Genomic DNA, 27407 nt, shown 5'->3' on the forward strand with positions numbered 1-27407 from the left:
TTGCTGTGAGCTGTGACACCACGGCACTCTACCAAGGGTGACATAGTGAGACTCTGTCTCAAAAAAAAAAAAAAAAGATAGGTCAATAGAATTTACCTAAACTAAAATACAAGGAGAACAAAAGAGTGAAACAGATGAGAAAACAAGTCTGAGAGCTCTGTGACAGTATAAACAATCAAAACTCGGTGAGATTCCCATCAAAATCACAACGGGGCTTTTTCATAGAACTTTATAGAGCTGGTCCTAAAACTCATGTGGAGGAACAAAGGTCAACAACAGCCAAGGCAATTTGGAGGAAGAACAGATGGAGTGAGCATTCACAGCTGTGGCTATCAAGACTGTAATACTTGAGGCATTATGCAATTAGTGCAGGGTTCAATATACAGAACAACAGAACAAACAGAGAACCCAGAGATAGGCCTGTGCTAATGTGATTATCATGTGGGAATAAATGAATTTGGAGCCCTACCTCACACCATACTCAAAAACAAATTTCAGGTGAGTTAAAAACCTTAAGGCAAAAATCAAAATTTTAAGCTTTTAGCAAAGAATATCTCTGTAACCCCAAGATGGAAAAATTTTCATTAACAAGGCAAAACAAAAACATAGATCATCTGGGGAAGAATTGAAAATTAGATTTTTTTTTTTTGAGACAGAGCCTCAAGCTGTCTCCCTGGGTACAGTGCCATGGCATCACAGCTCACAGCAACCTCCAACTCCTGGGCTCAAGTGATTCTCCTGCCTCTGCCTCCCAAGTAGCTGGGACTATAGGTGCCTGCCCCAAGGCCCAGCTACTTTTGGGTTGCAGCCATCATTGTTATTTGGTGGGCCCAGGCTGGATTTGAACCTGCCAGCTCAGGTGCGTATATGGCTGGCGCCTTAGCCCCTTAGCCCCTTGAGCCACAGGCAGTGAGCCAGACTTATTAACACTAAAAATTGCTGTACTCTGACAAAAAGTCAGACTATGGACTGGGAGGAAAAATTTGCAGTGCAAATGGCTGCCTTGGTGCATATGGAGAACTCCAATCAAAAGAAAAAGACAAATTCACAGAAACAGGCAAGAACATGAATAAACAATTCACAGAAGAGAAAGCCCAGTAATCAAAACCCACGTGATAAGATGCTTGACTGAACGTTGGCAAGGTTGTGAAGCTGGGAAAGTCCTTACACAGGAGGGGATGGGAGTTGGCCTTGGTGCACGCACAGGAAAGCAATTAGCAAGACATGTGGAAATCTTTATCTCTAGGTGGCATTTTTAGAATCAGAACTTCTGAGGTATATAGAATCTATCTTTTGAATTTTGATAGGGTCTTTTTGGAAAGGAATTTGGCAATATCAATCAGTCTACATGCCTGCCAACAGCCTATAGGAGTGCCATGCCAACTATTTCCATTTTTGCCAGTCTGATAGGCTGGCTTCTTATTGTTGCTTTAATTTGCCTTTCTTTAGTTAGGAGGTTGGGTATTCCCCTGCCCCAGCCCCAAACACACCCACGTGTTTATTGGAAAATACGCATACAGAAAAGTACATAAAGCTTTGTTTCCCACATACACACACGCTAACAAACAACTACAGAGTGAATGCTGGAGCAGCCATTGTCCGGAAATAGAACACAACCAACATCCAGAGCCCTCTCTGGGCATAACTCCCTCCTTCCCCTACAGGTAACCACTATCTCATGCAAAGTATTTCTTTGCTTTTCCTTCTGGTTTTATCCCCTGAATGTCTCTACCCAAATTATACAGTCTGGTGTGACCTGTCTGATTTTCTATGGCTGGAATCAGATTGTACAAATTCTACGTCGCTGGGGCTTCCTTTGCCTACATTATGTTTGTAAGCTTTATTCATTTGTTGCACAGTGGTTGGGTATCTTTTCATGTTTAAACAATTATTTCAGAATCATTCTTTCTTCCCTCCCTTGCTCCTTCCCTCTCCTCCTCTCTTTTCTTTAAGAACTAAGACTGCTTTATTTTTTTCCAAAACAGGAAGATTGATTCTGACTCTTCGAATGCTCCATTTGTGTTGTAAAACCTCCTCCAGTCTCTAGAGAGAAGCGTTAAGAGAGTGGAATGGGGGTGGGATTTGGGGAGTGGGAGCAGCAGATGAAGGCTCAAGCAGGACACACAGTCAGAAGGAGGTGAAGCAGCTTTATATAGACAAGAATGTTCTGGGAGGCCTGAGCCCAGTGCAGGGTATGCTCTAACACAGTAAGGGCTTGTAGGGACACTGAAGAGGGAGGAGTCAGGGAAGGCTTCCTGGAGGAGGCAGCATTTGGCCTGAGCCTTTGCTGTGACCCTGCCTCTTCCCCAAAGCCTCTTTTCTCTAGCCCAAAGAGGGAGGCTCCAGATGCCCTCACCCCTGGGTTGTGTTTCCTTGGGAATGACTTACATTTTCCCAGTCCCAAACAGGCCCTGGGATCAAGATTAAAAAAGCAAAGGCCATGGGCATGTCTTAGGCTCTTGGGAACTTTGTAGTAACTTACCCACTGCCTTCCCCTGCAGACATCTCTCTGGATTGTGACCTGAATTGTGAAGGCAGGCAGGACAGGAATTTTGTGGACAAGGTAGGTATCTCTGCCTGGGCCCAGAAGTGGGGGTGGAACATGGAGCTGCTCTAAGACAGGTTAGGAGGGGTGAGGCCATTCCAGGTTATCACCCTGCCTCCCAGCTGATGCTGAGCTCAGGGGAGCCAAATAGGAACCAGGCATGGCTGGGGAGCTTTTACCAGGAGAAAAATCATCAAGAATCATTAGACAGAGAGTAACGCAGCCCTGAGACTCAAAATCTAGGTCAGGAGTAGACAAACTTTGTCTATAAAATCTAGATAGCAAATATTTGAGGCTCTGTGAGCCAAATTCTCAATTCTGCCATTGTGGCTGCTGTGAAATCAGCCACAGTCACTATATAAACTAACAGATGCAACTGTGTCTCCATAAAACTTTATTTACAAAAACAGGCAGTGGGAAATCTAACAAGTGTGAAACTGTTAAAGAACTTTGGACTGAATTGTGTTGGCACTTACTATATTGAGAGTTCAGAAGAGAAGGTCACGATGGGCTGGGTGAGCAAGGAAGACTTCCTAGGAGGGCTCTGAAGGGATATAGGAGGAAGGGCATTCCCTGCGGAGGGAACAGCAGGAGCAGAGGCAAGACAGGAGATGTGGGAAAAAAAGTATTCTGTGAGACACTGCCTGTTGAGGAAGGGGATGCTGGCTGGAGGCACATCGCCCGCTGCTGTGAGAGACAGCTCTGTGGTTTGGAATTGAGGGTATTGGCAATAGGGAGCCATTGCTGTTTCTTGAGCAGGAGATGCTCCCATGAAAACGAAGCTATCCCTTCAGAGTGGAGTGAAGGGTCAGGAGGCTGGCCAAGAGCTTGCTGGGGAGGGAGACGCAGGTCTGATCTGAGCCCCCATCATGGGCTATGTTTTGCCACTGGCAGCGGCAGTGGGTCTGGGGGCCCAGCGGATATGGTGCCATCTTGCTGGTGAACTGTGACCGTGATGATCTGAGTTGTGATGACCAGGACAATTGTGACCAGCGTGTGCGCTGCCTGCAAGGTGAGGGGTCTGGGGCAGCCCAGGTCGCTGGGTGTTCAGGGTCATTGCTCCCCATAAGTATTCCAACCTCCAGGCAGCACTCTGAAGGCAGAGCTCAGGGCCAGAGTTCTAGCCCCAGACACATCTGGATATTCCAGAAAACCCATCTCAGGCTGCCATCTGCCTCTCCCCAGTGCTAGTGGGCACTCGTACACCAGAGCAGAAATTCTGGAAACAAGCTGCCCCCAGGTCTTTCCTTCAGGGAGCAGAGGATGCTAATATTGCTTTAGCACCTACCTCGTGCCAGGCCCTTTATCCAAATTTCCATTTAATCATCTAAGCAGCAGGTGGAGAGTCTCATCACCCCATTTTAGAGATGAGGGTGTGAAGACTGAGGTCAGGAGAGTCCTGAAGCCACACAACTGGTCTGCATCCAAGCTAAGGCTTGCCCTTACACACCCAAGGGTGGGCCTCTTCCCCATGCACCTCTGGCCTGTATTTCTTTGGTGCCCCACGGTCAGCAGGCCCCTGGAGAATGAGACAGTTGCATCCTGGGGGTGCACCAGGTGCTGTCCACAGGAGATATCACAGCCACCTTGGAAGTGGCATCATCTGGAGACGGGAACCCTGAGGCTCAGGAAGGGAGGAGCTGGTGGGCATCACAGGGAGTGATGCTGGAAGGGAGACTAGGACCCTCACCTGTGTGATGCCAATTGGCCCTCATCCAGCACACACTTCTCTAGAGCACCTGTCATGTGCCAGGCACCAGGCTGGCTGTGCCACACTTCATGTCTCTGTGGGCAGATGAGGAGACATGGGCCCAGGAGAGGATCTCAGGTAACTCCACAGATCAACCAGGCATCTTCATGGTTTGCTCTTGGTGATTTCCAGTGTGGCCACAGAGCTGGGCCTGGAGACCCACTCTCCGGGGAAGGGTGGGCAGGAGGAGGAGGAATTGGCATCCAGGGCCCTTGAGTCTCTGCCCTGCTGTTTGGCTTCATAGACCTGGAAGATATGTCTGTCATGGTCCTGCGGACCCAGGGCCCTGCTGCCCTCTTCGATGACCACAAACTTGTCCTCCACACCTCCACCTATGATGCTGAGCGGGCCCAGGTCTTCCATGTCTGTGGTGAGTGTGCTCACGCAGTCTCTCTTTGCAACCTGGGTGCCACTTCCAGATGTCCCACCAGGGAGCCTCACCAGGGAGCCTTGTCCTTTTGCCTTGGGCTGGTGGGCAGTCTCTGATGGACCCCAGGAGATGCCTTTGGGGGTGACCCTAAGAACAGCTAGAAGTGAGAGCTTTGGATCCGACCCAGCACACTGCCTGGCCCAAGGTCCTTTTACGGGATGAATGTATTTTTAAAAATATATTTTATGCTTATTTAGAAATTCTTATTATCAAAAATTTCAAACATACACAAAGAAGAACAGTGTGATGAGCTGCCCATCGCTCAGATTCCGCAATGAACACTGTTCTGTTGTCTTCATCTGTCTCTTTTTGTTTGCTGGGGCTTTATGAAGCCAGCCCCAGACACCATCGATTTTTGTCCCATAAATCAATTTGCATCTCTCAGAGAAAAAAAAAAAAAGGCTGTCTTACAGCCACAATGCCATAATCTCATGAAATACAAGATCTAAGTGCTTCTGAAAAATAGAAATTGTGTACAGGTCCTAAGATGCTCATTTTTAATTAAATACGTTTTATAATGTTTGAATATTTTATTTTATTTTTGCTTTTGTTAGGTAAAGTCTCTCTTGTAATTGTTTCCTCCCCCCAAATACATACCCTCATAAGAGAAAAATGAAGATGCTCATTTTAAAAACAATTAAGCAACACAGAAGTGCAGAAAGAAAAACTTCACAGTTCTCCACCCTTGCCCTTAGATCTGACCCTAAGACATGTTCGCTGGTAACAATTTGTTCTGTGCTCTTCCCGACTTTGTTCTGTATGTCCTGAACCTGTGTTTGCGGGCATAGTCTGCTTTCTAGCCTGTTTCTTACATTGAATAATATTCCTGCATCCTACGCGTCTTCCATAGCCACATAATATCCCAAGGCATAGTAGGTGCTGTCACTATCTGCTTCTCTGAATGCACAGAAGTTTGCAGTGTTCTGACGTTTTAACATGGCAGCTTCCTTGTGGTTGTCAAGGGTCTTGCTCATAGCTCTTTCCCCAGTCTAGAGCCACACCTTGGACGTGCACTTGAGGTGCTCAGTAAATACTTGTTGAATGAAGGGCGGTGCCTATGGCTCAAAGGGGTAGGGCGCTGGCCCTATATGCTGGAGGTGGTGCGTTCAAACCCAGCCCCGGCCAAACACTATAAAAAAAAAATACTTATTGAATGAATGAACAACCAGTGAACACCCTTGTACAGATATATTATGTGAAATTGTACGTGGATTTTTGTAGGGAAGATACTGAGTAATGGGATTGCTGGGTAAGGGGTAAATATTGCACCAAATCCCCTCCAGAAAGACCCAAACGCCAATCTTAGAGAGGAATGCCCCTTCTCAGATCTGGGCTCACACTGGTTGTCACCCGTCCTTGTGGAACCTGCAGAACTCTTCCTGCGTCCCTCCTGCTCCCTGGGCCCACTGGGAGTCACAGCCTCCCCTTCCCTCTCCTCCCAGGTCCTGAGGACTCATGCGAGGCCTACAGGCACGTGCTGGGCCAAGACAAGGTGTCGTATGAGGTATCCCGCCTCAATGGGGACGAGGAACTCTTCTATGTGGAAGGCCTCTCCTTCCCCGATGCTGGCTTCACAGGTCTCGTCTCCTTCCATGTCACGCTGTTGGATGACTCCAATGAGGTAGGGGCAGAGAAGGTTTAAAAAATGCCCCCTTCTGGGCGGCACCTGTGGCTCAAAGGGGTAGGGCACCGGCCCCATATTATGGAGGTGGCGGGTTCAAACCCGCCCCTGGCCAAAAACTGCCAAAAAAAATGACCCATTCTGGTGGCCATAGGCACCACTGGTTTGGAAGACCCCAGACTTCTTGACCACCCCATTGGTTTATCACCATCTTGCAGAGAAGCAAGGGGCTTTCACAAAGACCCCATTGGTGAACTAGGAACATCCATCTGGCTGCTGGACTCTGAATCCAGTGCTCTTTCTTCCTGATTCGTCCTTGCAGTATTTCTCCCAGTCCCCAATCTTCACTGACACTGTAGTGTTCCGTGTGGCACCCTGGATCATGACGCCCAGCACCCTGCCGCCCCTGGAGGTGTACGTGTGCAGGTGAGGCTGGGGGCGCTGGGTATCCTCACCTTTGTGGCCCTGCTGGCCCCCAGGCCGTGACTCTGTCCTAAGCTGCTCTCCCTGGGCTTGTCTGCAGTGTGAAGAACAACATGTGTTTCGTGGATGCGGTGGCAGAGCTGGCCAGGAAGGCCGGCTGCCAGCTGACCGTCTGCCCACAGGCCGAAAACCGCAACGACCGCTGGATCCAGGTAACCATGGCCACTGGGCCGGGCCCAGGCCGGATACCGTCTGGGGAAGCGGCTGGCCTGCCCTCACAGAACGGAGGGGGCTGCCGAGGGAGATCCAGGAGGACCAGGCTGCTCCCGGGTACTGACTGCTCTTCCTGATTCAAGACCTGAGTGCCTCTGTCTAGAACAGCGGTTCTCAACCTGTGGGTCGTGACCCACAGGAACTGTATTAAAGGGTTGCGGCATTAGGAAGGTTGAGAACCACTGGTCTAGAACCTCCTGGAGACCCTGGCACACACTGACACTGGGCCTGCAGGGGTGGCAGAGGTGTGGGGCACCCTCTCCTTGCCCTAAACAGCCAAGACAGGGGCTCTTAATTAGAGGCAAGTCATCCCACAGGGGACATTTGGCAGTACCTGGAGGCTTGTGGGGTTATCACCTTGGGGATGGTAGTGCTACTGGCCCTAGTGGGTAGAGTTCTGGGATGCTGCTAAACCTCCCACCACACACAGGACAAAGCTCCCAATAATGAATGAGCCAGCCCAATTCCTCAGTAGCGCTGACGCTGAGAAGCCCCAATGTGGTGAAAGATTGCTGCAAACTTCCACCTCCACCATCTAGGATGTAGTGGTGCTGCCCGCCAAGCAGCCTGCAGGGTTTGGAGGAGGCAGCATCACCATTTCCTAGTAATCAGGGACACCTCCGGCAGGATCTGAGCTGGCCCGGATTTGACAGGTGGGCGCATATTGATTTCTGCCACTTGTTAAGCATTTGCTGCAGGCCTTATGTAGCATCGTTACATCTTTTTGACAACCCTGCGTATACTCCCGTAATTAAAGAGCTCTCAGGGGAGGAGGGCCAGGCCACAGAGCTGGTAAAGGCAGTGGTGGGACTCGAGCTGCCAACCACCAGGCTGCGCAGGATGGTAGACCAGCACATGCAAAGGCCCAGAGGTGGGAGGAATGACACACAACCTTGTGTGTTCTTTTTGGCTGGGCAATGGCTCTGGGAAGGGCAAGGGTTAAGGCAGGAGGCCTTGAATGCCAAGCTAAGGAGCTTTCATTTTGGTTGGAGGTTAGTACAGTGAGGGGGCTTGGGGCAGGACTGTTAGATCCTGACTGTGCTATTGACAAGCTATGAGCCCTTAGATTAATAACTAGACCTCTCTGTTCCCCACTTTCTTCATCTATCATGGGAGGTAATTATGGTGCCCACACATAGGCATGTCATAAGGATTAATGAAGTTAATATTTATAAAGAGCTTAGGGCAGGCCTAGGCACATAATGGAGAGTGTCTCTTAGCGATATAGTTCATTGGTGCTGGGCCATCTTTGCCACCAGAACCAGAGGGGAACACATTTCTGTGTCTGAGGAGAAGGCATGTCTCTACCCTCCCCCCATGTCCTCCTGCAGCCATGTCCAACTCAGGCCATTCCAAGGCCCTCTCTGTATCTACCCTGCTCTGGCCCAGCATGGGGACATCCCCAAGGTCATGTCCATGTTCTCATCTACTCCTAGCCTCTGTCTTACTGTGTGACCTGGGGCAAGTGCACACCCTCTCTGGGCCTCCAGCCCCTCCTCCAGTCAGTAGGCATCCTGACCTGGGTCCTCTCCGTGTCCATTGCCAAAACAGGCCTGAGACAGAGAATTTATGTGAGCAAGTCTTCCCCAGGGGCTCAGTGCCGAGCCAGCAGGGGGAGCTGCCACTGTCCACAGCTGGCCCTCTCTCTCCTCATTCCCAGGACGAGATGGAGCTGGGCTACGTTCAGGCACCACACAAGACCTTCCCGGTGGTCTTCGACTCCCCACGGAATGGGGAACTGCAGGACTTCCCTTACAAAAGAATCCTGGTAAGTCGTCTCCAGCCGCAGCCCACTCCAGGCCTTACCCCAGGTCGAGTTCAGGGGGCAGTCCTGGGAACTTGGTTCTTTTAGGGATGAGAGTAGAGTTGCCAGATAAAATACAAGAGATGCCCAGTTAAGTTTGGATTTCTGATAATCAACAAGTAAATTTTTGGTATAAATATGGCCCAAATATTACATTGGACAGACTTAGACAAAAAAAATTATTGTTTACCTGAAATTCAAATTTAACTGGGTATTTTGTATTTTCCATTCACTAAATCTGACAGCCTAAGAGATGGGGGATGCAGGGCAGAGCCGCTATTAGTATCCAAAGCACCGAGCCCTGCCACTTATATGCTGTATGATATTGTGTGAGTTACTTTCCCTCTGATTTTCCTCATCAGTAAAACTGGTATTTTAGCCCCAACCTCCCAGGTGTTTGTGAAGCTTCTTATTATCACAGCGCCTGCACAGAGGGAGCTCATATCAGGGTAGCTCCATGAAGGTGTTATTGGTAATACAAAGGATGGCAGTGAAGGATGGGTGCTGACCAGGACCCCCTTAAAGAAAGAAGGACAAGAGAGAACAGCCTCCTAACTGCTCACTGACAAGTGTTGGGAGGTCTTACCTGGCTCAGGGTTGTCTAAGTTCCCGCTGAGAGAGGGTCCTGGGAGAGCTCCTCTTTCCAGAGTTTAAAGACTGAGTCTCAGAGGGCCATCACTACTCTCTTGATTCCCAGGGATGGGCCACTTGAGCTGATACTTGCCCTTGGGCTAGGCGTGGCAGGAAGGCCGGACACCATAAGGGAATGGCCATGGCCCCTGGCTCCGAGACCCATGGGGTAGGCAGGGGTAATCCGAACCTTCCCTGCTGTCTTCCTGTGACCATGGGGATGACGCTGCACTGATAAAGCTGTAGTTCCCAGGAACCTGATGTTCCCCAGCTTTGGCCCCTATGAGCGCATGAAGTATTAACTGGGTCAGATCCCCCTTCCCTGTCTTTGACTCAGTATTTCCATCCGAAGAATGGGTGGCAACTTCCACCCTGTCTTTAAGGAGCTCAGAGCCCAGCAAGCCGGTTCCAGCTCTTCCTGGCACCCTCTACCCTTTCTGACACAGTTTCCTTCTCAGGGTCCAGATTTTGGTTATGTGACTCGGGAACCACGAGACAGGTCTGTGAGCGGCCTGGACTCCTTCGGGAACCTGGAGGTCAGCCCCCCAGTGGTGGCCAATGGGAAAGAGTACCCCCTGGGGCGGATCCTCTTTGGAGGCAACCTGCCTGGGTGAGAGAGGAACAGGGAGTGGAGATCCCAGGAGGAGGTAGTGGGGCAAGGGGGGGAGGAGGAAGGACCATTCCACCTCTAGAAGGAAACCAGAAAGAAGTGATGAAATTGTAGTCCTACGCATGGTGGGGGTGGTGGGCTGCTCACCAAACACTGTCCACACTTAACCTTGGGAAGTTTGACAAGGCAGAGAGAGCAGGGACCTAAAGATCATTTAGTCCAACACTTTGATTTTACAAGTGAGTGCAGAGAGTGTGAGTGAGTCACACAGAAGGCAAACTTAGGACTAGACTCAGGTCTTTGGGTTCAGGAAATAAACAGATGAAGCTAGTAACAGAGTCTACCAGTAAATAATAATAGCAGAAAATGTTTGCATTCTCAACAGTCCTGGGAGAAATAACATTTAGGCAAAGCTTTTTTATACTACCATGTAAATGGCTAATATCAGATCTTTCCAGAGAACAGAAGGGAGGTATAAGACATAAAAAGTGAGATAGCAGTAGCACACACAGAAAACAGTCAATTATGTAGTATTCAACATGTGACTCAGGAGTTCTGATAGAAAGGAAAGGAATTATACCACTATGGTTACTTGCTGTGAAATAGACCGAAGGATCGAGCCAGCCCAGTTTAGCAAAGCTGTTAGGACAGACTTCGGATCAAATAAAAAATGAATTCAGAGGCAAGCTTTGGAGGGGATTAACTGCCCTCAAATACATGATCCCACAGAAAGAGGAAGTAGGGGCCATGACATGAGATACCTTTTCATAAGGATTGAATACAGGCGTGAAATTGGTCTCTTGGAGAATGTGAGAATGGGGTGTGAGCATTTTCCTGGGTGTCAGGACCTGGTGGGTCATTGCCCCAGTAGGCTTGACCTGTCCTGAGTCTGCTTCATCCAGAACTTACCTCATATGGAATTTTCAAGTCTTCATTTTCTTTCCTGTTTACAAATGCAATGCATATTTTTTGCTTTTTAAAAAATCAGAGATTGCAGAAATCTTGAACTCTTGTCATTCCTTCTCTGCATGGAATTATTTGTAGTTCCTTTCTTTTTTTCTTTTTTTTTTGAGACTGAATCTCACTCTGTCGCCCAGGCTAGAGTGTCCTGGCATCAGCCTAGCTCACAGCAACCTCAAACTCTTGGGCTCAAGTGATCCTCCTGCCTCAGCCTCCTGAGCAACTGGGACTATAGGCACCCAACACAACGCCCAGCTTTTCTATTTTAGTAGAGATGGGGTCTGGCTGTTGCTCAGGTGGGTCTTAAACTCCTGAGCTCAAGCAATCCTCCTGCCTCGGCCTCCCAAGTAGCTGGGACTACAAGTGCCTGCCACAATGCCTAGCTAATTTTTCTATTTTTAGTAGAGAAAAGGTTTTACTCTTGCTCAGGCTGGTCTCCAACTCCTGAGCTCAAGGGATCCTCTTACCATGGCCTCTCAGAGTATTAGGATTATAGGTATGAGCCGCCAGCCCTGCTAGAATTTTTTTTAGTTAAGCAACTTTTCCTTTTAAATTCCACGGGCCCCAGGTCAAGAGGCCGCAGGGTCACCCAGGTTGTGCGGGAATTCCTCTATGCCCAGAAGGTGCAGCCCCCCATCGAGCTTTTTGTGGACTGGTTGGCTGTGGGCCACGTGGATGAGTTCCTATGCTTTGTCCCTGCCCCCGATGGGAAGGTAAGGACTTGGGTGGTGTGGCTTTCCTTGGCATTTGGGGCACAGGCTGAGCTTGATGGGGCTACTCCAAGGCAGGGGACTCAGTTGGATCTGATCTCTGCACACAGGGTTTCCGGATGCTCCTGGCCAGCCCTGGGACCTGCTTCAAGCTCTTCCAGGAAAAGCAGAAGTGGGGCCATGGCAGGACCCTCCTGTTCCAGGGGGTTGTTGGTGGGTAACAGCGTCAGGTCCCTCATCACTACTTGCCTGCCCCTTACGCAAATTAAGACATATCATGGCTTGAGGGAGGGATGGCAAATTTTAAAGCAGTGCTGGTCCTCCAAATTCAGGACCCTTCACTCCTGCCCCTGTATACCCACGTTGGGGAGAGCTGAGGCAGAGTGGCAGGCAGTGGAGTGGGGACATGGCGGCACCTTGGGCATGTGACCAAGTGCAGTTATACCACGGAGCTTGGCATTTAATGTTCCATGGTCACTGTCATGGAATCTTAATAATTTGAGGTTTGTAAGTGAAATCTGATCAATCCATGGAGCATCTCCTGGGGCCTGGAGCCTCCACTTTTGAACAGTCCTGTCTCTCTGCCTCCCAGAAGTGGTTTCTCTGTCACCCATTCCCATGCTCCCTGGAGCCCAGGGCTGGGCTTTCTCCTCTCTGTCCCCTCCCAGCAATGCTGTAGCCCTCTGCTCCCAGTGGAGGTGGGGTTGAGCACATGTGCTCCTCGGCATCTTGGGGTGGGGGGCTGTGTCGGATGTTCTTTGGTGGGTAACTTGATTGGAGCAATCTTCTTGCCCACCCCTGCTCAGGAACCCAGCACCTCCGGGCATGGAGGTGGCAGCACCCTAGAGATCACCCATTCACTGTGGCTTAGGGTATGGTGCCTGTGGGAAGGGGCAATGGCTGGCTCTCTGTCCCAGCCACCTCCTTCTCCGCATGGGCTATACATATGTGCCAAATCAGGCACCCCCAGGGTCTGCCCTCCCCCACAGGAGTCCCTGTCCTTTTGCCAGAGGGAGTGCCGTATCAAATAAGAAGAAAGAAACACCATGACAGGTTGAGAGAGAGAGTGTGAGCTTATGCATGGAAGAAACCAACAGCTTTAGAGTATAGCACCTTTAATGGTACCTTTTTCTTTGCTTTTTGAACGGGGACCCTCATTTTCTCTTTTTTTATTTTAATTTTTATTTATTTATTTTTTGCAGTTTTTTGGCCGGAGCCGGGTTTGAACCTACCACCTCCAATATACGGGGTAGGTACCCTACTCCTTCAAGCCACAGGTGCCGCCCTATTTTCATTTTTAATTTATTTTCGATACCAAGTCTCACTCGGTTGCCCAGGCTACAGTACCAGGCTGTCGGCCTCACTCACAGCAACCTCAAACTCCTTGGTTCAAGTGATCCTCCTGCCTCGGCCACCTAAGTAGCTGGGACTGCAGGCACCTTCCACAACACTAGCTAATTTTTCTATTTTTAGTAGAGATGGGGTCTTGCTCTTGCTCAGGTGGTTTCAAACTCCTGACCTCATGGGATCCAACTACCTGGGCCTCTCGGAGTGGTAGGATTACAGGCGTGAGCCATGGCATCCAGTCATGGGACCCTCATTTTCTTATTGCACTGGAGGAATTCCTGTAGGGAGAGCTGGCAGGACCGTGGGCTGCGGGCAGACTTGTTCTCACATTCCACAGAGACTGTGTGAATCCCATAGCATCCTTCCTCTCTCACTGATTCCAGGGGTCTCAGGCCAGAGACACTTCGGCCTGCAGGGTGGTAGATTTTCTTGGTCCCGGGGCCTCACAGGAAGCAGACAGTGCCCTGGACCAGACCTTTCTTGGAGAGACAAGTGTCTGCAGGATAGAGAAGCTTCAAGTCTCTTGCTCCATTTGCTAGGGTTACCTTTTTTCTAACACAACACTGAGCATGAGCCATAGGGTGAAGTAGATACCCCAACCCTATTGCTTCCAAACCCTATTGCTAGGACCATGACTAGATTCCCTTGAACCCCAGATGAGCCCTAAAAGCCCCAAATCCAAATTATGTACAGTGGAGGTGGGGGGAAGACCACCTTCATCTTTCCTGGGAGAAGTATGTTTATAGTGAGCAAGGCCAACCTGCCCATTGGGAGGGAGGGTGGGGGACTGCATGGGTACCAGGACACAGCAGCTGCCACATCCTTCACAGCTGACACATAGGCAGTGACTGTGGCCTCATACAGATACAGAGGCCGGTGCACTTATTAGGCACCTAAGTGTGCCAGGTCCATGCCACATGCATGACACACGTTATCCTATTTGATCCCCACAAGTGCCCATGGGTGGCCATTGACCCCTTTAATAGCCAAGAATGTGAACCTCAGAGAGGGAACCTCTTGGAGGTCTCAGCAAGAATGCAGTGAGCCAGGGCTGGACCCCATCTGTCTGCCTCCCACTGGGGTGGAGAGGATTGGAACCTACAGATGTGCAGGGGGGTCCAGGGAGCCTTCTGTTCTCCTATGATCAAGGTTTGAGGTGCTTTGTGAGAACCGGGCTTGTATTTGAATCACAAGCCTCCCTTTCCTAGCTGTGTGGCCTTGAGCAAGTCATCTGATGTCTCTGAGCCTCAGTTTCCTCAACTGCAAGGTGGGGATAATGCCGCATTCCTGTGGGTTGCAGTGAGGGTTCAGGGAGCTGCTGAGTGCAGAGCTCTTCACTCAGGGCCTGCTCGTGGAAGGTGCTGCCAAATGGCAGCGTGAGGCTTATGAGCAGGTAGCTCTAACCTCCCCTTCCCTGTGTAGCCTCATTTCCATGGGCACCCCATCAGGCAGGCCAGAAAGCTGGGCCTCTGGGGAACCGATTGTTGCTGTACTGTCATCTCCTGGAAGGCAAGGCAGGGTCTGATGATTCAAATCCCACAACTGGGTGCTTCACTGCTCAGTAACCGATAAAGGCTGGCCCTGGTGGGCAGCAACTACCTCAGCACCCGCCACTAGCAAAGGAGGGAGAATCATCACCCAGTGCTCTCGGGTGGTTGTAAGCTTCCAGTTAAAGGCATTACCACTGCCAAAAACTCAAAGGCCACAAGTTCATTGCACTGTGGCAACTGGACCCTCCCACCCCCTACACCCCCGATTTGCACAGGGCCCAGCTGAGCTCTGACATGGGGTACCTACCCAAGGCCCAGGAAAGTCAAAGAGTTGCTGACTCAGCAAGACCAGCAGCTGTGAACTTGGCCTCTGCCTGTCTGCTATCTAGAGCAGGTTGCCCTTGTTCCTGCCCTTCCCTTCCGATCTGTGTCTCTACTTGGCAGGCGATGATCGAGTCAAGACTGTGTCCATCAACCAGGTGCTCTCCAATGAAAGACTCATCTCCTATAATAAGTTTGTGCAGGTATAAGGGCTGTGGTGCACTTGTGGGCTGAGTGGTGGTAGGCAGGCATAGGGTTGTGCTGAGAGACAGAAATCTGAGGCTTCATGAAAGCTCAGATTGAAATAGGCCCAGACAGAGGGGCTCCAACCCCTCCTCTAACCCCAGAGAAGAGAGGTGGCCCAGCCAGGTGCATGCGAGGATAAGCATTCTAGGCAGAGGGAACAGCACAGGCCCTGAGGTAGAACAAATGTAAGAGTGTTTGAGGCTGAGCCAGGAGGCCAACATGAAGTAAGAAGAGGCCAGGTGACATCATCATTTGAGGCCTGAAGGGCCATGGTCCCCAACCTTTTTGGCACTGGAGACTGGTTTCATGGAAGATAGTTTTTCCATGAACCTGGCGTGAGGGTTCCAAGGTGCCAGCAATGGGAGGAGCCTGTAAATATGGAGGGAGCTTTGCTCACTTGCCTGCTGCTCACCCTGTTTCCTGGGAGTCCACAGCCCAGGAGTTGGGGACCATGGCTGTAGGGCATTGCTAGAACCTTGGCTATGACTCTGAGTAGGATTTGAGGCCATTAGGGGATTTGAGCAGGGGAGGGACCCACTCTGACTTATGCTTTAAAAGATCTCCCTGCTGCTGTGACAGGTGACAGTAAATCCCACAGGAAGCACATGGCAACTCTAGCTGGGTATCCGTAGAAGAGTTTAATAAAGAGAATATTTACAAAGGTTCAGTGAGGGAGTGTGCACTGTCCCCAGGCGAGGAAGAGTGGGGAGGTGTGACCATTCCAAAGAGCTGTTGCTGGAACCTGGAGAGGTCACTATGACAAGAGGCTGCAAGATAGCCATATGAGCTGTGACCTTCATAGCCCACCAGTGACCTGGTAGGGAGGGAAATGGGGGAGCAAACTCCTGCCGCACTCTCCTCTTCTGCTACCCACAGTCTCCTGCCTGTGCCCCTATTGGCTGAGCCCAACCAGAAGCCACAGGGCACGGAGCCCCTGACTCCAAAGGATCAGCCTCCCAGGCAGGGCACAGAGCCAAGGAGGAGAGTGTACAGGGGTTCGGAAGGGCACACAGAGAATTTCCAGCAGAGGCACTTGTGTGAGTCCAGATCCTCTGAGAAGGGGCTTCAAGTTTAAGGATTTAATTCGAGAAGATGTCTGCACAGGGACACAGGGAGGACGCCAGAGAGGACTGGGGGCCCTGAGTGAAGAGAGAGAAGGAGGTTGGTGTGGGTGTGTCCCGTGCTGCCCTGCAGCCTCAGGAACGTTCAGCAAGGCCGTGGGGGATTCCACAAGCTGGAGTCAACCACGAGAGGAGGCCCCTGTGCCCCAGAAACAATCTGCCTTAGGGTGCTTGTCACTCTCAGACGTTTGCTGGGAGCAGCTGGTGAGAGGAGCAACCTCAAACCCAGGAAGGATTTCAGAGCTGGGCAGCAAGAGCCCTTGGACAATTGCATTGCCAAGTTGAAGGTGTGCGAGAGGCATTAACAAGACACTCGAGAGGAAGTGACTGTAGTCAACCAGGCTGGAAAGGGTGGCCCTGGGCCAGGTGGGACGCGGGCACAGTGGGGACAGATTTTAAAGGTAGCACCCACAGGACTTACTGATGAACTGGGGTCTGGAGAGAGGGAAGGAAACATGGAGAATGGTGGTCAGGCTTGTGGCCTCCTGGCTGGCTGAACAGAGTGGTTACATTTATGGGGAAGGAGCAGGTTAGGGGGGTAGAAATTAAAAATTTAGGGCGGCGCCTGTGGCTCAGTGAGTAGGGCACCGGCCCCATATACCGAGGGTGGCGAGTTCAAACCCGGCCTTGGCCAAACTGCAACAACAACAAAAAAAGAGCCGGGTGTTGTGGCGGGCACCTGTAGACCCAGCTACTCGGGAGGCTGAGGCAAGAGAATCGCCTAAGCCCAAGAGTTGGAGGTTGCTGTGAGCTGTGTGACGCCACGACACTCTACTGAGGGCAGCATAGTGAAACTCTGTCTCTAAAAAAAAAAAAAAAAGAAAGAAAAGAAAAAATTATCTTTGGACACATCACGTTTGATGTGCCTATTAGACATCTGAAGAAAGATGCAAAGTTGGCGGCCATCCTTACAATTCCAAGCTCAGGAAAGAGATTAGACTTTATAAAGACATTGGGCATTGTCAGTGTACAGATGTCATTTGGTTTTCTATTTTTGTTTGTTTTCAGACAGGGTCTTGCTCTGTCAATGCAGGTTGGAATGCAGGGGTGCAATCAGAGCTCACTGCAACCTAAAACTCCCACCTCAGCCTCCCAAATAGCTGGGACTACAAGGTGTGCACCAGCACGTCCAGCTAACTTCCCTTTTGTAAAGATGGGGTCTTGCTATGTTTCTCAGGCTGGTCTCAAACTCTTGGCCTCAAGTGGTCCTCCCACAATATTGAGATTACAGGCGGGAGCCACTGTGCCTGGCCTATAGACCGTGTTTTAAATCATGAGACAGAATGAGATCTCTTAAGGAATGAGGGCTCTAGAGAAGGGGGTCAAGGATGGCACACTCATTTTTAGCCCTACTAGTGGGATAGCATTGTGAGGTAGGAGCCAGGACAGGTATATTTTGAGGAAGGGGAGCAAAGATAAGGGCTAGCATGGACAGTTGACCTAGAGTGCTTGGCCATCCTGCCTCTCCTCAACCAGGTATGTCCCCTGGGGTCCCCTAACACACACTGATGAGATCTCCCCAACTCTGTCCCCCCCAACCCCAGAGCTGCATCGATTGGAACCGTGAGGTGCTGAAGCGGGAGCTGGGCCTGGCAGAGCGTGACATCATCGACATCCCCCAGCTCTTCAAGATGGAGAGGAAAAAGGCAACGGCCTTCTTTCCTGACTTGGTAAGGCTGCCCCCTGTGACTTAAGGTTTCATCAGATCAGGTCCCAAGCCTCCAGTCCCCACAGTGTCAAGACATTTGGTCACAGTCACTAGGAATGTGGTGGCCGGTGGCAAAGAGAATCTAGGGTTCCACGGGCCCAGCAGACAGGCTTCCAACTGGCTGACCACCACTGTGGTCACTGGCCAAGCTCACTGGCCAAGCCCCAGCTCAAGGGCCATCAGGGAAAGGACCCACTTGGCATTCATGGAGTGAATGAAGGATTGTATGAAATCAGGTGTTCAAAGCACATGGCATGAGCCGGGGGCTCAGGTACCCATTCCACTCCCTTCCCTCAAGCTCGAGGTTGCTCATCCACCCCACAAGTATCTAGGGCAGCAGTTCTCAACCTGTGGGTCGCAACCCACAGGAACTGTATTAAAGGGCCGTGACTTTAGAAAGGTTGAGAACCACTGATTTAGGGTGTCTTGTGGGATCTACAGAAATGGATAAGGATGGTCCCTGCTGTCAAGGAACTTTCAGCCTAATCAGTTAAGAGGGAGACTCTTCACTTCTCTGAAGACATGTCCCAATGATCTATTTTGTCTGATAAAATGATGTGGTAGTTCGGAGGTGGGACAAAGCACTTCCAGCCAATGAGGTAGGACTGTAGATCCAAGAAGACTTCACGGAAGAAGTAGCCTTTGACTGAGTCCCAAGATGGTGCTGAAACTGCCCTTCCAAGGAGCACAGTTTGGGTAGCACAGCTAGGGTCACCTGTCCCCCTCCCTGCTCCATCCTCAACTCACCCATGAGCAGACCCTTGCAGGGAGCCTGTCCATACCCGCCTTGCGTCACCCTATCCCCCCTTTCCTTCCCCTTTCTGGCTAACCTCTTGCCCTCTATTTGCAAAGCCTGTTGTCACTCCCCTTCCTTCCTGTGTGTTCTAGGCACTTATGTTTGTGCCCTAGGAGCTTGAGCAACGGGTCAGGTTCTTGTGTTTGCAAGAGACAGAGGCCCACCTAGCCTGGCTTCAGCGAGAGGGAGATTTAATACAAGGACACCAAAAACCAGGAGCAGGGACAGCTGCAGCAGGGCTTCGGGGAGGGCCCGGAACCCTCTCTTATCTCTCTGTTCACATCATTCATTATCTCCCGCTTCCCCTCCTTCCTCTCCCTCTCCACCAGCTTGGCTTCCTTTGGTGCTTTGTCCTTGGGAACAAATACACAAATGGCCATGCTGTAGATAACTGACAGGTGGGGACTGACTAGACTCTCCCATTGTTAAGTTCCTGGGAGAGGGAATCTCATTGGTCCTTCCTGGGTCAGTGTCAGTTCCTGGTGCAATCAGCTTTGGCCTAGGAGGTTGAGATTCTATAGAAGAAATATGGCAGCTGCCGCAGTCCTCCAATGAGGAGGGCAGTTCTCAGACACCATTGCCATAGTGAACTCTGTGTATGCCCCCAAAGGCATCTTGGCTAAAGAGTCCTTACCAGCACCATGTCCCCTCCCACTGCACAGAAGAGGGCCCGTCGCTTTCTGCAGGGGGTGCCTAAAACTCAGGTGCCGCCAGGCAGAGTGGAGGAGAGGTAGGGGAGCCACTGATGCTGTGCTGCCTCCCTCTCCGGCTGCAGGTGAACATGCTGGTGCTGGGGAAGCACCTGGGCATCCCCAAGCCCTTCGGGCCCATCATCAACGGCCGCTGCTGCCTGGAGGAGAAGGTGCGGTCCCTGCTGGAGCCGCTGGGCCTCCACTGCACCTTCATCGACGACTTCACTCCCTACCACATGCTGCACGGGGAGGTGCACTGCGGCACCAACGTGCGCCGGAAGCCCTTCTCCTTCAAGTGGTGGAACATGGTGCCCTGAGCCAGCACCCACCGGCCGTCCTCCTCCACCATGGGCATCAGCCCGGGAGATAGAGACTGAGATAGGCCCCTGGATAATAAACACCAAGAGACCCCAAGGTTCCAGATGGAACCCTGAGGGTGACCGTCCCTCTCAGAAGCCTTTTCCCTGGATGTGTCCACACCTCACCTACAACCTATTTGGTTCTCTGACTTGAATCCTCTTGGCCTCCCAAAAAGAAGAACCTCATTTCTTAGGGCTGCTCATGTGGATCAACATTGCCCATGGGGTCTTCCTCAAACATCTCCCTTTCCACTCTCAAATCCTCCATCTGGGGGCAAATTCATGTTGGGGCCTAGAAACCCAGGAGAGACCGTGATTCTGCTCTGGTCTGACTGCCCCCAGCTCGGTAGAGGAACAATGGCTAAGTCAGACCACTTTGCACCTGAACAGGAGAGATTCTGCCCAAATCCTCCCCCCTGGGAGTCCCTTTAGATCAAGGTGGGACCACTGTTCCCACTGACAAGCTCCTGACCAGACGTTGATCCCTGCCCAGCATCTGGCATGCACTGTCACCCAGTAGGAGCTTCTAGATGCCTATTGTCTCTTAGCCTTAGAAACTTTCCACCATCTGACATTCAGCAATCCAGCTTTATCCAGAATCCTCATGGAATTTCCTAGAGTTGGAAGTATCTAGGGGATGCTGGCTGTTAGGAAGACTGGGTAAAGGGCGGAAAGTGTCCTGGTGCACAGGGCTGACCATGGTGATCCCATCTCCTGGAGGATGCTGCGTTGGCCCTGGAACCTCTCTCTGCAGGAAGGGAGGCCCTGGCTGTATTGGTCTAAGCCCTCTAATGACCAGTGTTCCCACATCCTGCCACACTGCAGCAGAGTGGACGAGCTGGGCCAGATCTGCCAAGACAGCTTACAATGAGACAACTCTGGGAATGATCCACTGAGTGCAGAGGGGCGGGAGTGCGTGGTGGGTGGGTTTATTTTCTTAAGATGTGTGTCAGCCGCATGTGTGTTCTGTATGGGTCCAGCTGTGTTTCCATCACCGGCTAATAAATCAACAGAGACACTGATGACGCGGGTCTCTTTTTTTCCTTTCTTTGGCCTCAGAACTAGAACAGCAAGGAGAGAGGAGTTTTCTATAGTTGAAGCACTTGCTTGCTTGGCTCCCCGAGAATTTGGGGCTGACAAGCCCACATTTTGGTAAAACTGAGTTTGCTTTGTCTTGGCCACAGGACAAGTTAGAGCTGCCATGGGCCACTGTGATGATACAGATACATAAAAACAAGCCCGGTGTTAAAAATGCCGGACTGCCAGGATGAGTCCTACAAAGTCAATGTCATGCTCAGTCCCCAGGGCATAATGATGGTGAGCGTGAGCCATGTGCCAGACCTGTGCTGAACACTTTATGAGCATCACCTAATTTACCCCTCACAATGTACTAACGGGCAGATATCATTACTACTCTCACTTTATAGGTGAGGAAACTGAGGCACCAAGAAGTGAAGGAACTTACCTGGGTCACAGAGTTATTAAGAGGGGTAGAAATGGCTCAGTGAGCAGGGTGCCGGCCCCATATACCAAGGGTGGTGTGTTCAAACCCAGCCCCGGCCAAACTGCAACAAAAAAATAGCCGAGCGTTGTGGTGGGCGCCTGTAGTCCCAGCTACTCGGGAGGCTGAGGCAGGAGAATCGCCTAAGCCCAGGAGTTGGAGGTTGCTGTGAGCTGTGTGACGCCACGGCACTCTACCGAGGGCAATAAAGTGAAACTCTGTCTCTACAAAAAAAAAAAAGAAAAGTTTGAGCCTAGATAGGTGATCTCTATACCCTGGGTTCTTAACCAGCTGCAGCAGTAGTTTATAATCTAGCTGTGCATTGGAATCTCCTGGAAGGTTTTTTTTTTTCCTTTGAGACAGAGTCTCACTGTGTCACCCTGGGTAGAGTGCCATGGCATCACAGCTCACTGCAACCTCAAACTCTTGGGCTTAAGCGATTCTCTTGCCTCAGCCTCCCACATAGCTGGGAATACAGGCGCTCGCCATAATACCCAGCTATTTTTTTGGTTGCAGCTGTCATTGTTGTTTAGCAGGCCCGGGCCAGGCTCGAACCCGGCAGCCTTGGTGTATGTGATTTCCAGATTTCCTTATTCATGGATTTATGATGAAGTAGGTTAAGGATACATAAAAGGTTTTATAATGTCCTTGAATGATTTAGAAAATAATGATGGAATGAAAGCCTGTGTACACAGCACTATTCTCTTTAAAACAGGGACATTCCCAATCCCTCTGCAATCTTCTGGGTGACCCTTCTCATCCTCTCCCACACCCAAGGGTCTCACTAATACAAATTTTGTGTTTATCATTATTTTGCTCCTCTTTATGATTTTTAACCACAGGTGGAAATACCTCTAAACCAGGTAAGGTTACCTGTTACTAGAATTCACATACACAGAACCCTATCAAAGGTGGTGACCTGTGACCTGCTTTTGTCACAAACACTGTGTTGCTATCTCATTCGTGTTACATGACACCATGAGCCATCATCCCTTTGCTCTGCTGCATAATATTCCACTTTGAGACTGGACTGTATGGATACATCTTTCTGTCAACAGATGCTTGGGTGGTTTCCAGTTTTTCCTGTAATATCAATGATGCTGTCAGTGTTCTGAGAAATGGCTCCTGGCATTCATAAATCTCTCTAGAATGCCCATCCGGAAATGTTCTAGCTTTAGGAATAAGGAAGATGTTGGTACCATAGGGGGGAAAAAGGTCATGGACCAGTTTGGGAGGAATTATTCACTCAGATGGGCTGTCTGCCCTAACAAATGGGCTGAATGATGGCTCAGCCACAATAAATGTTTATTTCTTACTCACGTCTAAGGCGGGTCAGGTCTGAAGGGTACATATCTGTGTGTGTCGGGGTGGGGCTGGGGAGCTCTGTTCCACTCAGGGCCCCAGGCTGATGGAGGCTCTTCCAAGGGTGGCTTTCAAAGTCACCCCAGATGTTGACCTTGAGCCATTAGAAAGAAGACAGAGGGTGAAAGCAAACACGAGCCTGCTTCTTAACCACCTTCGGCCCCCAAGGGACATGCAGATCGCTTCTACATACAGTTGAGTAGCAAAAGCTCCAGTGGCCACATCTGGATGTGAGGGCTCTGGACCATGTGGTCCTCAACTAGGCAGCACCTTCCAGATTAGAGTAGAGGGGGAAGGAATTATTTGCTGACCCAGAGGAGAAAAAGAACAGTCCAGGGAAAAACCCTTTCTCTGAGCGAGGCGTCCCAGGTGCCAGCCTTTAGCTTGCAGCTCAAGTTTCATCACTGTTCATTTCACGAGGGTCTATCCTCAGGGGTTTAGAGTCGGCTATGCAGAGTCAGGCTCAGCCTCCATAGGCTCCTCTCTGCCTGTCCTGTCCCCCCCCCCCCCGATCTAGGTATTCATGCTGCGGTCCTGTGTCTTATCCACTGATCGACAACAGTCAGGAGTAGTTTCCTGGATAGAGGTTAATGAGTTAAGGGTGTCTTCAGTATAAGCAGGAAAAAAAAAGGCCCTTGGCTCCGCGCCTGTGGCTCAAGCGGCTAAGGCGCCAGCCACATACACCTGAGCTGGTGGGTTCGAATCCAGCCCGGGCCCACCAAACAACAATGACGGCTGCAACAAAAAAAATAGCCGGGCGTTGTGGCAGGTGCTTGGGAGGCAGAGGCAGGAGAATCGCTTGAGTGCAGGAGTTGGAGGTTTTTGTGAGCTGTGATGCCCTGGCACTCTACCCAGGGTGACAGCTTGAGGCTCTGTCTCAAAAAAAAAGGCCCTCATTAAGGGCCTAGTGACTGATGAAGGTGTTTGGAGAAATGTCTCTTTCTGTCTTTCCTGCTTCCTTGTGAGTGGTGGTGAAGCAACCGGGGCGCCAATGTGGAAGGCAGTTGAGGTTGACTTGCCAGCCCATACCTGCCCATGGCCTTGGGCAAGAGCTTTGCAGATGAGGAATGGAACCAGGGGGAAGCTCTTAAGTACACCCTCATTAATTCATTAGATGTCTACTGAGCATATAGGACCCAGACAATAAGTGACAGTGGCTGTGGCCTACTTTAGGACATGGGCTCTGGGGTCAGGCTGTCATATGTGCTTCCCGACTTGCCAGCTGTGTGACCTTGGTAGGTTACTCAACCTCTCTGAACTTTGGGGATAATCGGGCGGCGCCTGTGGCTCAAAGGGGTAGGGCACTGGCCCCATATGCGGGAGGTGGCAGGTTCAAACCCAGCCCCGGCCAGAAACTGCAAAACAAAAAAAAGATGGGGATAATCATAGTGCTGTTGTGAGCAATGTCAGAGATGGTCTAGGGAGGAGCTCGGCCTAGTGCCTGGCACTCAGTAAACCGTTGCCATGTGGCAGGAGAGAACATAATCTAAAGTAACTTGCCTGAGTAAGGTAAAAAGATAGGTGTGTTTGGCTACGGAAGCTCAACTTTTCTGCACTGCCACCCAAAGAGTCTCTTCCTCACTTTTTCCTGGTGATAAACAGTTTTTAAAAAGTTAACAGCTGGGCCAGGGATGTTGGTTTGTGCCTATAATCCCAGCACCTTAGGAAGCCGAGGCAGGAGGCTTTGTTTGAGGCCAGGTGTTCAAAACCAGCCTTGGCAAAATAGGGAGACCCTGCCTCTACAACAAGTACAGAAGTTAGCTGGGCATAGTGGTGCAGGCCTATAGTCCCAGCTACTCAGGAGGCTGAGGCAGGAGGAATGCTGGAGCCCAGGAGTTGAAGTTGAAGTGGACAATGATGATGCCACTGTACTCTAGTTTAGGCAGGAGAGCAAGACCCTGTCTTTAAAACAAGCAAACAAAAAGTAACAGCAGGACACACAAGTCTGGCTATACAAAGCTATGATTAACAAAGCAGGTAAGTATGTTTCACAGCTGTCCACTACTATGTACCACTGGCCACTCTCCTAGGACTCAAGATAAGGCAAGCAGTGGGCAGATTTTCATGAGGCCCAGGGTAGGAGGAAGGCTGAGTTCCCCACTCCCAAGTGTGTCACCCCAAGTCTGGGTCCACCTGGGCCTCCTGGTTCCCAACATTTTACTATTATGTTGGTGGTGAGGATTTGAGATGGTTCCTGGTAGGATGTCTGGAACAAGAGTTACCTTTAGAGTTCCTAGAAAGGAATGCACACTCAGAAACCCCAGGCAGAGCGTGGTTGTCGTGGGCGCTCAACAGATGCTTATGTCTGAGTCAGTGGATGAAAAGAAACTGCCGCTAAGCCAACTCTCAGAAGCGATGCCGTCTTTGAAGGGCTTGAGGCCAGCATTAAAGCTGGTTCTTTGGTTTATGAATCCTTCTTGGGTCTTTAAATAAGTCTCAGCATGCATCATACTAAAAACCGGATAAGAAAAAAATGTTTCAGCATCCTGAGAAACTACATCTCAACATTAATTATCTTAATCGGAAACATCTCACTCACAGAAATGACAGCTTCCCTAGACAGTTCCCAGGCCTCCAGAAAGCAGGGACCTGGGCAGTGCGCCATTCAGAAATAAGTTGTCATGTAACGCTCCCCAAGAAGATATTAGACAGCTGGGGTGTTATATTTACTTATTTTCTATTTAATTTTTATTTCCTTCTCACCTTTCTCAAGGGATTTGAGGCAACTTAACAGTAAGAGTATATTCCTCAAACCAATGACTAAAAAATAAAGAAAACTAAAAACATTAAAGCAGGAGAAAAATCCGGGAAATCAAGTCCATGGGAAAGGACAAACAAACATACAAGATCCTGATGATTAAGCTATCAAGTGTAGTTAAGTTCCGAATTAGGATCTGAGCTTCCCAGCAGCCCATGCAAGAAGGGAATCAGAGTTAGCAATCTACTTCTCATTATCAGAAGGAGAGTAAGATGACGAAGTGACTCCCACCCTCTGTGAACCTTTATAAAAGGGCGTGGAGTGGTAATTGTCTTTGTAGCTGGGCCCCTTCAGATTTTAGTTCTCCAGCATTGTTTTTTTTTTTGCAGTTTTTGGCTGGGGCTGGGTTTGAACCTGTCACCTCTAGCATATGGGGCCAGCGCCCTACTCCTTTGAACCACAGGCGTTGCCCTAGTTCTCCAGCATTTTTTAATGTCTAAAATAATATAGAATCAGACTAGACCCTTGGTTGTTTACATACGTTGACCACTTGCTTCTTGCCCGGCACCTTTTTCTCACGCCAATTATTAATTGCTAATACAGTGCTTCTTTGTCCAGCAGGAAGAGATAACCCCAGGGTCACAAGGAGAATCTATGAGTTTGTTTTGCAGAAGGAGTGAATACCCTTAAAAAAGTTGCAACTACGTGTTGACACCTAGAAGTCTGATTACTCAAGGTGTTATCTGAGCCTAAAAATGATACAGACTTCCCTTCTGGGTTCCCCCCAATTTCCTCCCCCTTATCTCCCACCCCATATAAAAACTCACTACTTCATTTCTGGGAAAAACAAATCTAAAAGATTTTACTCTCTCATTGTTTCACTTTATTTAATAATCTTTGCTCTATCTTCCTGGTGTCACTTTTTTTTTTTTTTTTTTACTTTAACTACACATTATATTCACGAGCCTACATTTAGAGTTCTACAACATTCTCAACCACCTCACACCCACAAACTTGATGAGAAATTTCCTGTGGCTTAGCTTCCCTCTGTAATATGGGAACGATGCTCACCTTCCCAGGTAGTTTGAGGATTAGAGTGGCAGACAGTAAGAACCCAACAAATGTTCATTTCTTTATATTCTATTCCCCACAGGATTAATGCCAGATTCATCCTTTACAACACAGCTATTTAATCCTCACACCTATTTTATTTGGGCACAATTTCCCCTACTACGAGTCCAGCTCAGTGGTAGATTTGGGAGATATAGCAGTGAGTGAGCAGATGTGCTCCCTGTCTTTATAAGGCTCACAGGTTAGTAGAGAAACAATAGCAACGTGGCTTGATAAGTACAATTATAAGACTGATAGGACAGCCTTGCTAACAAACTATCTAACAGAGAAAAATAGATTATCTAAAAAAAGGAGAGAAAAAGGGAAAAACTCACAACACACAATTGCCTCTTGGAAGGGAAAGATCACAGAACACAACTGCCCTGTGTTTGACTAACCATCTATAGTCTAATTCAGTGTTTCTAAACATTGGTTTTATTTGAGAGTTTTATTTTCCAGTTTTGATGTTCCCAAGGAGATAGCAGGAGTAGGACTAGACCAGACTCCAAGAAGACTAATAAGCCGGCCTTACAGAGGAGAGCAAAAAAGTAGGGGAATGGGCAGTGCCTGTGGTTCAGTGAGTAGGGAGTTGGCCCCATACACCGAGGGTGGCAGGTTCAAACCCGGCCCCAGCCAAACTGCAACAACAACAACAACAAAAATAGCCGGGCTTTGTGTTGGGCAGCTGTAGTCCCAGCTACTCAGGAGGCTGACGCAGGAAAATCTTCTAAGCCCAAGAGCTGGAGGTGGCTGTGAGCTGTGATGCCATGGCACTCTACCAAAGGAGACAAAGTAAGACTCTGTCTCTAAAAAAAACAAAATAAATAAAAAAAGTGGGGGAACAGCCATAGTCATTTCTGTTATCAGCTGACAGCTACAACTATTCTTTTGTCCTTTCTA

At 49.8% G+C, this 27407-nt stretch overlaps 1 protein-coding gene across 1 annotated transcript in view; it reads left to right on the forward strand.

The window, feature by feature from the left end:
- Positions 1–20515, forward strand: part of PADI3 (peptidyl arginine deiminase 3) — a 30215-nt gene extending 9700 nt beyond the window's left edge. Inside the window, exons 4-16 of the mRNA XM_053576719.1 lie at positions 2502–2563; positions 3440–3557; positions 4540–4665; positions 6168–6346; positions 6669–6772; positions 6870–6981; positions 8703–8810; positions 9935–10086; positions 11615–11759; positions 11867–11969; positions 15038–15117; positions 17826–17951; positions 19561–20515. Coding sequence (XP_053432694.1) covers positions 2502–2563; positions 3440–3557; positions 4540–4665; positions 6168–6346; positions 6669–6772; positions 6870–6981; positions 8703–8810; positions 9935–10086; positions 11615–11759; positions 11867–11969; positions 15038–15117; positions 17826–17951; positions 19561–19794 — 1649 coding nt within the window. The 3' untranslated portion in view covers positions 19795–20515. The remainder of the gene's footprint in view (positions 1–2501; positions 2564–3439; positions 3558–4539; positions 4666–6167; positions 6347–6668; positions 6773–6869; positions 6982–8702; positions 8811–9934; positions 10087–11614; positions 11760–11866; positions 11970–15037; positions 15118–17825; positions 17952–19560) is intronic.
- Positions 20516–27407: the final 6892 nt, after the last annotated feature.

The sequence above is a fragment of the Nycticebus coucang genome, chromosome 22, assembly GCF_027406575.1.
Source record: "Nycticebus coucang isolate mNycCou1 chromosome 22, mNycCou1.pri, whole genome shotgun sequence".
NCBI classification, from domain to species: Eukaryota; Metazoa; Chordata; class Mammalia; order Primates; family Lorisidae; genus Nycticebus; species Nycticebus coucang.